The sequence below is a fragment of the Pinus tabuliformis genome, chromosome 9, assembly GCF_031772625.1.
Source record: "Pinus tabuliformis cultivar Carrire ecotype Pingquan chromosome 9, CPIR1, whole genome shotgun sequence".
Taxonomy (NCBI): Eukaryota; Viridiplantae; Streptophyta; class Pinopsida; order Pinales; family Pinaceae; genus Pinus; species Pinus tabuliformis.
In genome coordinates, this window is record NC_142307.1 from 1,271,180,883 (window position 1) to 1,271,195,773 (window position 14,891).

The 14,891-nt window shown below is 41.0% G+C and overlaps 1 protein-coding gene across 6 annotated transcripts in view; it reads right to left on the minus strand.

Annotated features, from left to right (window-relative positions):
* The window catches only part of LOC149153182 (putative pentatricopeptide repeat-containing protein At3g23330), a 206,211-nt gene extending 191,760 nt beyond the window's left edge, over window positions 1-14,451 (minus strand). For 5 of the 6 annotated variants that reach the window (XM_089443280.1, XM_089443278.1, XM_089443277.1 and 2 more), the window contains exons 1-2: window positions 11,708-14,451; window positions 11,486-11,542 (exon numbers count right to left, since the gene is read on the minus strand). In XM_089443280.1, the coding sequence (XP_089299406.1) occupies window positions 11,486-11,542; window positions 11,708-14,077 (2,427 nt within the window). In that variant the 5' untranslated portion in view covers window positions 14,078-14,451. Of the gene's footprint in view, window positions 1-11,485 lie in introns of all 6 variants that reach the window. The other variant, XM_089443276.1, reaches the window with a different exon arrangement.
* Between the last annotated feature and the right edge of the window lie 440 nt (window positions 14,452-14,891).

Sequence of the window (14,891 nt, forward strand, 5' to 3'; positions counted from 1 at the left end):
GTCGTGATCTAATCTCTAATCAACGGCTAAGATTAAAACAAGCTTGATCCTCGTCACTTAAAGCCTTCTCACCTAGATTTTTATTAATACACATTAATATTTTTATTTTCCTAAGTTTAGACTTAGGAACCCATTAAAAATATTAATTATTTTAATAACTCCTCATCCTGGTGGAATTTCTCCAAACAATTTCTGGGTTCTGGAGATCTCATGTATTCTAGCCCCACCTTAAAATTTCGGAGCTAGAGCACATCCGATGCTACCCAAAATCAATAAAAATTACATTAACAATTACCGAACCTAGTTACACTTTTCTTCAACACTCCCTCTTAACTAGGGAGGTATTTATAATGGTACTTGGTCATTCTCAATCTGAAGAATTTCTCATAAGACGAATCAGATTGGTAATCCCATCTGTAAAGCATCACATCAACCAGTATTGTCACAGTGCAAGGCCTTGACTAACTGCTCCATCTCTCCACGAGACCATGAGCTACATTGTTGGAGAGACCAATGATTTATAGACACCTTCATCATTGTCTCTCAAGGTACATACCCACCCAGGTGTTCACTGAGTATGACCTTCTAGGACTATTCTTATCTTGGGTTCCCAACCCTCAAAGAATATCGGTCCTCTTGTCTACTCTTATCTTGGATGCCCTACACATCCTCAGAGTATCGAATGGCAGATGATTACCCAACCCTCCATTCTTTCTTCCGAAGTGAAGACAAGAATGTTGTGTCTATCATGTGTCTACATTTCCATTCATGGCCTTCACCTAGACTTACGGTTGTTAATCCCTCTGCCCAGAAAATCGTATTGCTGAAACACCTGTCTAGTTGGCTGCAAAACCCAGCGAAAATGTCCTCAATCAACAACCTTCCCAGCTCCCGGAACTCCCAACTAGCTATGGACCTCCTTGCCGGCTCTAACTCCTCCTGCGTGTTTCTGGTTGCCCAGAAAATACGCAGTCTCCTTCTCTGCGTGGCTGGATGAAGTGTGTGGCTACGCTGAATCCTCTGAAATCCCTGTGGAACAACCTCCCTAGGGTGGGCACGGATGGTCCCTCGAAGAAGAGGTTGAATTTCCCGCTTGGAAAATTTGTGGCTAAACAACCGATAGACTCGCTAAGCAGCAAAGTGTACAAAGATGAGTTTGTAAAATGATCAAGATGAAAACAAAATGAGAGCTGATCTCTCTTTATAACTCCTTGGGCCCCCCTTAGCCTCATGTGGGCCCCTCCATCCACCCATTCGTTTTTCCCTCCAAGCATATAGAATGGCTAATTCGAACTCCTATGTGGGTGGCCCCCACATTCCACTAGCAACTAAATAAAGTCGATTTGACCCCTAAGTCCCTAAGTCGAAAGTGTGGGGCCCTCTTCCTTAGTAAAAAAATGTGCAAAATTGTGTAGGAGCACCCTGTTACTAATGTGTTTGAGAAGGGATATGACAACATCGTTCACCATTATAGAGTTGTATTCCTCTACCATCGCATCCAACCAAACCTGATGTTGAGCAGCCTCCTAAAAACTGGAAGGCTCCCCATCCTGAGCTACTGATGCTTGATATCTATCTCGCTGTTTTCGCTCCCTTTTATTGTTTCTTGATTCTTCGGCATTTGGACTGAAATCCCTCTGTCGAACTGCCCCTCACTGGAACTCAGATCACCAACTCGATTTTCTCGACAAACCTCGCCCCAGAAAAATCGAACTCTTTGATCAATTCGGTGTGTCTCCAACTGACCCTCAAGCCTCCTCTTATACTTTTCCTGTTGATGAATCAACGGTCGTGATCTAATCTCTAATCAACGGCTAAGATTAAAACAAGCTTGATCCTCGTCACTTAGAGCCTTCTCACCCAGATTTTTATTAATACACATTAATATTTTTATTTTCCTAAGTTTAGACTTAGGAACCCATTAAAAATATTAATTATTTTAATAACTCCTCATCCTGGGGGAATTTCTCCAAACAATTTCTGTGTTTTGGAGATCTCATGTATTCTAGCCCCACCATAAAATTTCGGAGCTAGAGCACATCCGATGCTACCCAAAATCAATAAAAATTACATTAACAAATACCGAACCTAGTTACACTTTTCTTCAACACTCCCTCTTAACTAAGGAGGTATTTACAATGGTACTTGGTCATTCTCAATCTGAAGAATTTCTCATAAGACAAATTGGATTGGTAATCCCATCTGTAAAGCATCACATCAACCAGTATTGTCATAGTGCAAGGCCTTGACTAACTGCTCCATCTCTCAAGACCATGAGCTACATTACTGGCGAGACCAATGATTTATAGACACCTTCATCATTGTCTCTCAAGGTACATACCCACCCGGGTGTTCACTGAGTATGACCTTCTAGGACTATTCTTATCTTGGGTTCCCAGCCCTCAAAGAATATTGGTCCTCTTGTCTACTCTTATCTTGGATGCCCTACACATCCTCAAAGAGTATCGAATGGTAGATGATTACCCAACCCTCCATTCTTTCTTCCGAAGTGAAGACAAGAATGTTGTGTCTATCATGTGTCTACATTTCCATTCATGGCCTTCACCTAGACTTACGGTTGTTAGTCCTAGTCTAGTGCATGACACATGAAATAGAAAAACGCAATTGTCACTCCTTTGTAATCAGGGGTGATCTAGTTCAAGCTCCCTCTTGATCAAGGACCTATCAAAGCTTCCTCTTAGCTAGGGACTCTTGAATACATCACCAACTTCTTATTCATGGGTCCTTCAGCTGCTTGATCAATTTCTTTCCTTGATGTCATGAAATTCAGTGTAGCTTCTTCCTTGTAGGGCTTTGGCCATCCATCACTTTCCTTCTTGGTTTGTCATGTCATTCCTTTCTTCATGGAAAGTGTCCTCCTTGATACGTATCTGGAACCTTCGTAATATGGCTACTTCTAAGTTCTTCCTCATCATGTTACTTTCATGAATTTCCATCCACTACATGAATGTTGGTTGTACTTGTACTTACAATTCTTGTTCCAGTAGCCCTGCATGAACTCATCCAGATATTACTCAAGAAATCAAAACATAACATTAAATCAAATCATACCTTTCAAGATGGCTCTTCATCATGACCAGTGTTGCGGGGGAGCGCCCCCCCCCCCTTCGAACCCGCTCCCGAAGCGCGCTCCGGGCGGGAGCGGGTCGGGAGCGCGCTCCCAAAATCGCTCCCGGACGGGAGCGATTTTCGGGAGCGCGCTCCCTTAAAAAAATTTACGCTCCCTGCTCTGATAGGGAGCGTTTCAGGGAGCGATCGCTCCCGAGCTCCCGGAGCGTTTTTTAATGCCCGGGAGCGATCGCTCCCCGATCGCTCCCTAATCGCTCCCGGGCATTAAAAAACGCTCCGGGAGCGATTTTTAAACCGGCCGGGAGCGGTTCGGCGGAAAAAAATTCCGCCGGACCCGAAAAATTAAAAAAAATTAGCTAATTTTTTTTGTTTTATAAGCCCAATGGGCCAAAAACTTGTCATTACAACTTTGTTGAGCAAGTGATTGAGAGCTTGAGCAAGAGATTGAGAGCTGGAGCAAGAGCTGAGGAGCAAGGAGCGAGGAGCAAGTGCCAAGGAGCGAGGAGCAAGCTTGCAGAGGTATGTAACTTAATCATTTAGTTAGTTTAGCTGGTTAGGTAGTTAATTTGGTTAGTTTCATTTACCTGTTTGAGTTTAAAGATCATTAATTTAAATTAAATTAATAAATTAAATGAATTAATCCCAATAAACTAAATTAATTTGCAGATTCAAGACTCAAACCCTACAAACATCAAACACGATGGACCTGAGCATTTTTATTGGCATTTTCCTCTTCCTGGTCCCCTTTCTGGTTATTATGGTGGTGGAGAGTAGGAAACGGAGGGGGCCTGACCCTGAAGAGGTGGATGAAGAAGCCGGAGGAAGTCAAATAGGTGAAAACCCCAGTGAGGAGGATGTGGAGGGTGAACATGAGGGTGAAAAAACTAAACAAGACCAAACTCCATTGTGGAAATATGTTCAGAGGCCTGAAACAGGGAGAGGGGGTGGAACCACTAAATTTCATTGCCCCCATTGCAACACTGATTTCACAGGCTCATACACCCGTTTGAGAAGACACCTTTGCGGGAAAAGGGCATGGGATGGAGAGAAACAAATAGGAATCAGAACTTGCAACGGGGTGTCAACAGTTGATAGAGCCAAATACATAAAGGAAGAGGAGGACGCCCAATACAAAGCAAAAAGATCAAGGGGTTTCTTTGAACCAAGCTCACAAAGAACTCCTTCAGCATCCTCCCAAGGCAGTGGATATGGACATGGAGGCTCAGGGTCATCATCTTTACGCCGTAGAAGCATATCAGATTTCCTTGATGAGGGGTGTAGGAATGATGTGGATTCAAAAATTTACAGGTTCCTCTATGCAAATGGGATACCATTCAATGTTCTACGCTCACCTTATTGGCACGAAATGGTTTCTGCCATAAATGATGCCCCTAAAGGATACAAGAGCCCTGGGTATGACAAGGCAAGAACAGTTGGCCTTGATCATGAAAAAGCAAAAATATCACATTCTTTGAATAAAATGACAAGTTCTTGGACTGACAATGGGGTGTCCATTGTATCTGATGGATGGACAAATGTAAAAGGCAAGCCATTGATAAGTGTTCTTGCTGTGTCCCGAAGTGGTCCCATTTTTCTAGCTGCACATGATTACTCAGACAAGTTCAAGACCGCTATCAACATTGCAGAAGCATTGCTTGAAACAATTGAGCGTATTGGCCCATACAATGTCATCCAAGTCATCACTGATAATGCTCCTAATTGTAAGGCAGCGGGAGCAATTATTGAGGATAGATACCCGAACATATTTTGGTCTGGATGTTTGGTTCACACATTGAACCTTCTGTTGCATGATATTGTCAAAAACAAAAATGAACAATACCAATGGATTGGGGATTTGTACAAGAGAGGAAAAAAAATGATAAAATTTATTACAAATCATAGCAATACCCATGGCCTTTTCCGCAGTCACTCGAGATTGGAGTTGCTGAAGATTGCGAGGACTAGATTTGGTAGCTATTACCTCACCTTCAGGCGCCTTTTGAAGGTAAGAGAGGGTTTAGCTAGCATGGTATCAAGTCCAAATTGGCAGGTGTTAAAGGAAAGGGCTACAAATGTAGCTGACATTGCAGGTTTTGATACGGTGGAGGAGGCCGCTCTTGATGGGCAGTTTTGGACAGCTGTGAGACAGGTATTGGATTTCACCAAGCCAATTTATAACATGATTCGGTTTGCAGATACAGACAAACCGGTGATTGGCGAGGTGTATGAGCAAATGGATACCATGTTGGGGGAAATAAAAGACATTGTTAATAACAGAGATCCCGACTTGTACAATCTGATTCACGATTGTGTGTGTGAACGGTGGAAAAAGCTTAACCTTCCACTACATTGCTTGGCGTATATCCTTACGCCAAAATACTACTCAGATTCTTGGTTGGGCAAACCTGCAGCAGGGGGTGGTGTTAGGACCAAACCCCATTTAGATCGAGAGGTAACTAAAGGATATCTGGATGCATTAGAAAAGTTGGTGCCTGACAGGGAGGAATGTGCAGCTGTGCGCCTTGAAATAGGCAGATACTTCACTGGCAGTGGTTTGTATGGTAACTTCCATGCAATGGACGACAAAGATAAATTTGATTCTCTCACATGGTGGGAAACATATGGCGGCGACGGACTTTTGCGAAAATTGGCATTGAAAGTTCTTGCACAGGTTGTAAATTCTTCTTCTGCAGAGAGGTGTTGGAGCACCTACAGTTATATACATAATGTGAAAAGAAACAGGCTCAACGAAAACCGAGCAGAAAGCTTGGTTTATGTGCACTACAATTTGAGGTTGTTGAGCCATTACTGTGATCGGGCCAATGAAGATCCCACATATAAAATTTGGGACAGTCACCCTGAGGACGACAATTTAGAGGATGGCATTGTACATATGGAAGAACTAGAAGATGAGCTTGTACGGGATGAAGTTGAAGCAGCTGCAGCAGCCATGCCACCTCCACCTCCACCATCCAGTAGCAGTTCTCGGGGCCCGAGTCTTGTTCCATTGCTGTCGCCACCTCCATCGACACCCTCGCGTGGAGGCTCTAGTTCTGGTCGTCGGTCTGGGAGGGAGACTCCTAGAAGACCGCCAAGACCTACTTATACTCCTGGAGACTCTCGTGGCAAGGGCCACTTGTAGATTTACAGTTTACTTGTCTTTTTTAGTTTCTATTAGACTTGTCACTTTAGTTTTCATAACTGTTCAGTGTTGAGTTTTGAGTCCTTGACTCTTGACTCTTGACTCTTTCATATCATTATGACATTATGATATTTTTTGTAAACATTATATCACTGTGACAATGAAAATTTGAAGTTTGAAGTTGGGCCTTGGCAATTATAACTCATTGGTAATGATTGTGAATTATGAATATGATGCTTTGTGAAAGACTAAAGTTGTTTCATTTCATCTCATTATTCATGTTTCATTTTATAAATTTTTAACATTTCATATCATGTTAACAGTTAGAAGTTAGGACTTAGAAATATCTTCGATATTACTTCTTGTAATGGTTAAACTTGGCTTACAAGTACAACTTGTTACTTTGGTGATCAATGATGATAAATGTTATTGAATTGAATGTTATTTTAATTTATTATTTTACTAAGGTTGATGACGATTATAATTTCTAGATGATTGATGTGATATGGTTCAATGATCAATTTATGTTTTTTTATGTTTTTTATGTCTATTTCATCATTCTACATGTTTTTGTTGACATATATGTATCAAAAATTAAAAAATATAAAAAATATATATATTTTTAAAAAATCGCTCCGGGATTCGCTCCCAAACCGGGAGCTTCTGAAAATGGTCGCTCCCGCTCCCGCTTCCGCTCCCGCTCCCCGCTCCCGCTCCCGCTCCCAAGTAACACTGATCATGACATATTCATATAGGTATCAGCATCCTACATACATGTTGACATATCTCCAAAGATATTCATTGTCAAGGGTCTCCATCTTTTCCAGACTTCAATCAAAGTCTTCATATCTTTCTAGGAGATTTCTTAGTCAAATCTTCTTGGTCCTTTAGATGTTGATTGCCTTCATCATGCTTGCATATCTCATGATCTCCTCCTTCCTCACACATTTCTTTCCCAGGAGCTTTCAATCAGAGTTTCTTAGTTGTAGTCAACCACCCCATACTTCATATGAGGACATATTATGTTGATTTCATCTAGTGTGACTTATGCCTTTCTGCATCCTTTCAGAGGAGGAGATCATTTTCCCTTGATCATGCTTCTTACGATAGAAGTGATGATCTATATTACCTGCAACCATATGACATGACATTATAAAAATTAAATACAAGCATACATACCTCATTTTATCTTTAGGTCATCTAGGCTTCTTCCAACAGCTTCCCTGATTGAAGTGTCTTCAATCCCTTGATTTGCTTCATCTCTTATGACATCATACCATCATCCCATAAATTCCATAAGTTGGAGTTCCTGATGAAACACTTGCTTCCTCTCTTGATTAGTGAATCTTCCGACTAGGATTCTATCAGAGAATTTTGAGGATCTTGTATATCCTCATATGGCAGATGTTTCCCTTTTGACTTGATGTATGATGAGACCTATCCTGGATGACTTCTTCCTTTGCTTCAATGTCCAATGAGGGTCCCAAGAGTTATGTCCTTCATGTTCGACTGTCATGGATTTTGTTTTCCATGATTCCCATGGTGATGCCACGAGCTCTTGCTTCTAATGCTTTCATGATGCCACGATGCATCTTAATATCATGGCCATATCTAAAGATTTAGGAGCTTATGATAGGACCCCTTTTGTGAGGGAGGCCATCTAATCATAGTGGAGATCTGTTGCTCCCTCTTTCCTTGGCCCTTTTCTTTAGCTTCCTCCATCTTTCCGGCGATATGAACTTCTTTCCATATTCTTTTCATAGCATTGAACCTTATACTATTCTTGTTTTGTTTGAGGACCAAACTTTCCTTTCCTTTCTACACATGATTGAGTTCTTTAACCTTTAATACTTTTGTCTGCAACTTGTCTTTCTCTATTTAGCATAGAGACCACAAATTGTTGGATGAGGTAACCTTCTTGTTCATTGACATTTGTTACCTTGCTTATCAATGATGACTACCTTCTTATCATCTTTCCTAGATCTCTCAATTGAGATCTCATGAAGATATTCCTTCATTCTTTGATACCTTTATTTTTGTGTAGGTCTAAGTGATGTGACCTTCTTTACTACAATTTCAGAGAGTATATCTTCTAGCATTTCATATATCTCTCTTTATGTCTCCTCTTCTGCTACATAGGCATGAGAGGACCTTTGAGTGATTTCATACAAATCCTATGAGTCTCTTGTTGCATTCAAACAATGCTTGACCTTCAGAGACCTTTCCATAGACATCAATGACTTTTCTTTTCTATGAGGATTATGACAATCCTCCTTATTCTATGCAAGGACTTTTGATGACTCATCAACCTGTAGGTCTCCTTGCAATCATGAAGTCATTTTACCAAATTGATTAATGAAAAGTACTTACTTGATTTGTGAAGACAAAATCTTCACCTTGATCATGTTGATGAAGAAGATGTATGAGGGCTTCTTCTTGGATGATCTTCTTTCAAATGAGAAAGCCTTTCCTCAATAGAAAGGTTGCTCCTTCTCATGAGGATGATTTGTTGCTCCATCAGATGATCTTCTTTCGTAGTGTGGATCAGGATTGTTGCTACGGTTTCAACTTTCTCCAAGCTGATGTGATCTTCGTTTTGAAATCCTTCGAGTTATCTTGATTTATAGACATTTTGATGAGAGTCTTGGTGGCCTTTCAATGATGACTGTGGAGACACAAGTTCTTGTTGTTGTAGATTGTCTCCTTGATTGCATAGACAAAAACCCTTGCTGATGTAGATTGTTGTTGTAGATTGTTAGGGTTTGATCAAGATTAGGGTTTGATCCTGCAATGTAGATCTTGATATCCTTTCAGCTTGCTTTGATGCTCTGATAGAAACTTGGTCCTTGAAATGTCCCTTTTCTGCCCTTCCTTTGACTGCAACCATAGCTCTGATACCATGTTGAATAATCTAGGGCACGGAGTTAATGGGATTCTTCTTACATGATAACTATTTGTGAGGCATTTTAACTTTAGTTTATTAGCACAATCTTTTCTTGATATCATTAGTGTGTGTATTTCTTACTTCATCAAATAGCTATCAGAACAAAGAGACAAGAACACAAGAAATTGGCATTCTGCCAGGGCCAAAACCTCTCCCTCTTGGAGAGGAAAACCCACACAAAATTCTTCTTATAGAGATTCCTATTAACGAACACCAAGACCGCGACCCTTGACTTACTGAGCCACTCCAAGACCAAGACACCAATCATCATCATTACAGTTGCTTTACTGAAGTCTTCATTACTGCACCTTCACAGAGATATTCATTATAACATTGATATCATTATCGTTGCTTCATTGTTTCACTGAGATCATCTCTGTTGCGGTAATACTATCACTGTACCTTCATCAAGGTTTTCACCATACCAACGAGATCTCTGTGTATATGTGATCAGCGCCTAAATCCACGAAAATCATGATAGTTGTATAACCTTGTGACTATGTCTCCCTGCATCGAGATCTTCCCTGCCAAAACTATGTCAGGACTGAATTATTGAGAACCAAGACTTGTGACTGCGTTTGATCTGTGTTATGACTCTGTTGACTATGCGAAGACGTGATCATGTGGAGGCCGAGACACAGAGGTATGCGCAGATATCACTCCATTGAATCTAGCGAGATTATGACAAAATGTTCTGAGATAGTATGTGGGATCACGAGTATGCCGAGATAGAGTATGTTGTGCATTATGGTGTGATCATAGTTAAGCCGAGACAGAGTGTCTTCATCGAGCACCGAGACAGAGTGTCTTCATCAAGCACCGACATAGAGCTTTTCACCGAGATCATATATCGAGATTCTGGCACTGTGTGTCACTGTTTTGTATCACCGAGATCATGTATTGAGTATATCATTGTTTTGTTTTACCAAGATACTATCTTCTTGTATCATACGAAGTCTTAGAGTGATCCAAGGTTGTGTATATTTCGTTGATCACTCTAGCTGCGCATATATATAGTTATTTGACCATGTATGCAAGCCGACATGAGCTAGCGAACCATTGCATCATTTTGTTGAGCCGACATGTCATCTAAATATACTTTGAAGCCAGCTTGATTGTCTTTCACATCGTTTTCACAGGCAGACTTCTTTGGAGGATGGTTCTTGTCTTGGAGGGCCACTTGACACTAGGTTGACCCATGTACATTACATAGATGCTCAAGAAGAGCTCTTTAACATGATTTTGACTCTTTGACTTTCCTAGACCTATGGAATGAGCAAGAAACTCACTCATATAATTTATAAAAATAATATTTTTTTTCTTGACAAGTACAACGATCAAAATACCAAACCAAATACCAAACCTAGTTACACTTTTCTTCAACGGGGGGAACCCTTCAGCCTCCCCCCTTGAAACTCTCTGTGATTGGTGCTCTATTTTGGTTCACCCTCACCTACAGCCCAACTGCCTTGATGCATTGACCATCTCTGAGAGCTCGCAAGGGTACCAGTGGATGATTGCAAACTCTCATGCGCCAATAGGACACCAAAATTGAGGAGAATAGAGCCTCTCTCCTTTCCCTCATGCCCCAGCTGCATGCACAAGCCTGCTTTGCACAGAGCACAGAGACAATGTAATGGACATTGTGGTAAGGATAAAGAGGCAAGTCAGCAAATTGGAAGCTGAATGTGCAACTCTCTATTCCATCATTATCAGATTGACCCAGAACAACTCAGCCAATCCCTTTGTTATTCAAGTAATGTTAGCTGCAAGGCAAGATGAAGAAGAACAGTCTGGCCTCCTAGGCTTAAATGTACCAGTCCAAGACCCTCCCTCGATATTGCCTGCAGGGACATCTGAAGGCAATGATCTTTCTCCCCCCTTCTCCACTTATGTCTTTTAGAGTTCTATGGATCTCTGGGTTCTTCTATAGGATCTACACTGTAAGATTTTTTGTACTTGATTTGTCTATCTATTGGTTGGCTTTTGCCATCGCCAACTAAAATATCAGTTATGTACAGCCTTTAGGCCCTAGGCTTTATGGACCTCTATAATCTTTCTGTACTAATGTTGATTGATGACAATCTTAGCCTTTTTTTGCATGATACAAATTATCTACCAGTTCTTGTTAAAAGAAAAACAATGTTATTGTGTTACACTTAACCCAATATTTTACGACATAGTTACATATAGTTTAAGGATGCACTGCCAATGTATACATGGTTCATGATTGAGCATAAAATACATATGATCCTATGATTCATCTAATTTAGGCCAGACTATAAAAGCTTGATAGGACTTCAACTTACCAATAATAGAAACAGTACTTCTTTGAACGAATGGCAAATAATATGCATAGGAATGTCCTGCAAGCATACATTTGCTGCTGGTTACATTTCCTTTTACCAATAATCCCCACAAGAGCACGATCCATCAGTAAAGCAATGAAAACGGTTTACATCCCTCATAATAATCTCTCGCCCAATAATTTTCGAAATGAATTTGGTGGCAGTGTGGCAATCACCACATACTCGAAGGTTCTTGAAGATTCGTAGAGGCATCCCAGGACATGTGTTGAGAAGGCCAAATGCAATGGCCAGCTTCTCACTGTGACCACAAAGAGATTGTTCTTTCTCCTCGGCCTCTACATCATGCAGTGCAGAGTTTATGTCAGGCAAATAACCTGCCCTCTTCATCTGCCCAGCCAAGGTTTCCAACATTGCATGGATTTTATGCATTTGTGGGTGTGAATTGTCTCCTATAATGAATGCATGCATCCTATTCCCTGCCTCAATCCAACTGCACCCTGGCCTCCTTTTTAACTCCTTGTCTTTAAGCATTTTTCTCATATTTCTAACATCCTTCCACCTGCCAGCTGCAGCATAGATATTTGATAGCAGCACATAATTCCCAGCATTTTCTGGCTCTATCTCAAAGAGGTAAGCTGCTACACGTTCACCTAGGTCTATATTGCGATGGATTCTGCAGGCACTGAGCAAGGCACCCCACACACTAGCACCAGGTTGAAATGGCATCTTGTGAATTAAACATTCTGCTTCATATAAGTGCCCAGCACGGCCAAGAATATCAACCATGCAGGCATAGTGCTCCAAACAGGGTGTGATATGGTAATCTTGCCTCATGCACTCAAAATATTTCCAGCCTTCATCCACAAGGCCTGCATGACTGCATGCAGACAGAACCCCAGTGAGTGTGATGCTGTCTGGCTTGATATCTGCCTGTTGCATTTGGTAAAAGAGGGCAAGAGCACTCTTACCATGCCCATACATAGCATAACCTGCAATCATTGCATTGTATAAAACCACAGTCCTTAGAGGCACGCCGTTAAACACTTGATGTGCGTCTCTTATACTCCCACATTTAGCATACATGGCTACAAGAGCACTACCTACAGCTAAATCTGATCCAAATCCGCTTCTGATTATGTAACCATGGATACCCTTGCCTTCTTGCAGAGCTGCTTGATGGGCACATCCGGGGAGAACACTGGCAATGGTTACTGAATTGGGTTTCACCCCAGCCCTTATCATTTGACAAAAGAGTTTCAGTCCTTTCTCACCATTCCCATTCTGAGTATAACCTGCAACCATTGCTGTCCAAGAGATCATATTCGGCTTTGTGCCTGTCAGTTGCATTTGCTGAAATAAATCTTGGGCTTTGTCCCATTGTCCATTGTGCATAAACCCTGTAATCATCCCTGTCCATGTGATCACATTTGGTTTTATCCCTTCCATTTGCATTTGCTGAAGAAGTGCCAACGCTTCATTACAGTGCCCATTTTGTGCATAACCTGCAATCATTGCATTCCATGATGCCACATCCCTTTGATACATCGTATTGAACACGTGGCGTGCATTCTGCAAGTCCCCACATTTTGCATACATGTCTATTAGTCCATTTCCCACAAAACCATCAGGTTTATACCCGTTTTCAGTCAAGTAATCATGAATATTCCTACCCTTCTGCAAATTAGATGATTGGGAGCATGCCGGCAAAACGCTTGCAATGGTAACCAAATTGGGTTTTAGCCCTGTAGCTTGCATTTGATCAAAAAACCTCAATGCCACGTCAATGTACCCATTCTGGGTACACCCTGCAATCATGGCAGTCCAGGAGATGACGTCTCGTTGAGGCATTTTGTCAAACACTTGGCGTGCGCACTCAATTTTTCCACATTTAGCATACATATCAATTAACGCATTACTTACCACAACCTCTGACTCATGCCCACTTCTAATTATATCATCATGAATCCCTTTGCCCCTTTCTAAAGCATTCAACTGAGCACATGCCTTGAGTACACAAGGAAATATATATTTGTCAGCCCTCATGCCTGACATCTGCATTTGATCATAAAGAGCAATGGCCTCTTCACAGCATCCATTTCTAGCATATCCTCCGATCATTGCAGTCCATGAAAATACATTTGGCGTTGACAGTTTGTCGAAGGCCAACCTGGCATCACTCATACTCCCGCATTTGGCGTACATACACGCAAGCTTTGATCCAAGGAGATCGTCATCTTCAATTTTATTTCTGCACAAATGGGCATGTAATCTCTTCCCCTCTTCCAAGGCTTTCATGTTGGCACAGACCTGCAGGAGGGAACAATAAGCAACTGTGTGCATCGCTATATTTCTTTCGTCCATGGCATCAAATATGTCCATTGCTTCCTTCAATCGATCTTGCTTGCAGAGTGCAACTATTGCTCCTGCGGAAGGGATTTGAGAGTTGCCAAATAGTTTTGATATTGGTTCCCCACGAGAAATCATTGGAATTGTTGTGATTGTGGCTCTACTAGCGTTATGTATTGCCACTCTCCACAGTAGAAAGAGGGATCGTGTAATTGCCATGGAAATAGTAACGATGATTAGTAGCATACAGTGTGAGCGAAATACATGTCACTGGATGATATCGACTAACTGGAGGACTCATATCATAGTAAATTTGAAATTTGGAGGAGTCCGTCCAGGCCAGCTTTGGGAGTCAAATGCCTGGGAACACTATTTGCTTAAGTCTGATTTACCATCTAACGGGAAATGGGAATATACTTCAAGAATACGAAATTTTTCTTGCATGCTTTAGGATTGGTGTATTGTTACCTGAGAGAAACTGCAATGCACTAGAGACATGATTCCACCAATCAGGACGTGAATCAAAAGAAAGTGCATGAATCATAAGAGCAGTGGGTACAAAACAACACCATGGCCAGGGGATTCACAGTATTGGTATGTTTGAAACAGCATAGCATAGATTTACACTATTGGTATGTATTTTAAGGAAATTTTGTAAAGTCCTTATCAAATTAATGGTTGGGTCGTATTATATTGAGGAAAAAAAAACGTGACAATCACATTTAGATTTTCGAATTAAGTTTTTGTGATTTATTTAGATTTTCGAATTCAAGCTTTTGTGATTTATATGTTGATGTATAAAATATTTTTCAGAAGAAATTATATTGGAGATTTTGGTCGACGCATTTCGAACTAGCAAGTGTGATTCATCTTGAGGACCAGATGAACCACACTTGTCCTCAAAATAACCATACTTGTTGGTTCGAAACGGGTCGACCAAAATCTTCAATGTGATTTCTTCAAAAAAAAATTATAAATCAATACATTTAGATTTATTATTGGCGCTGCCGAAAATAATCCCTTTATGGTCAAATAGCTTTGAACTATAAAAAAAAAATCA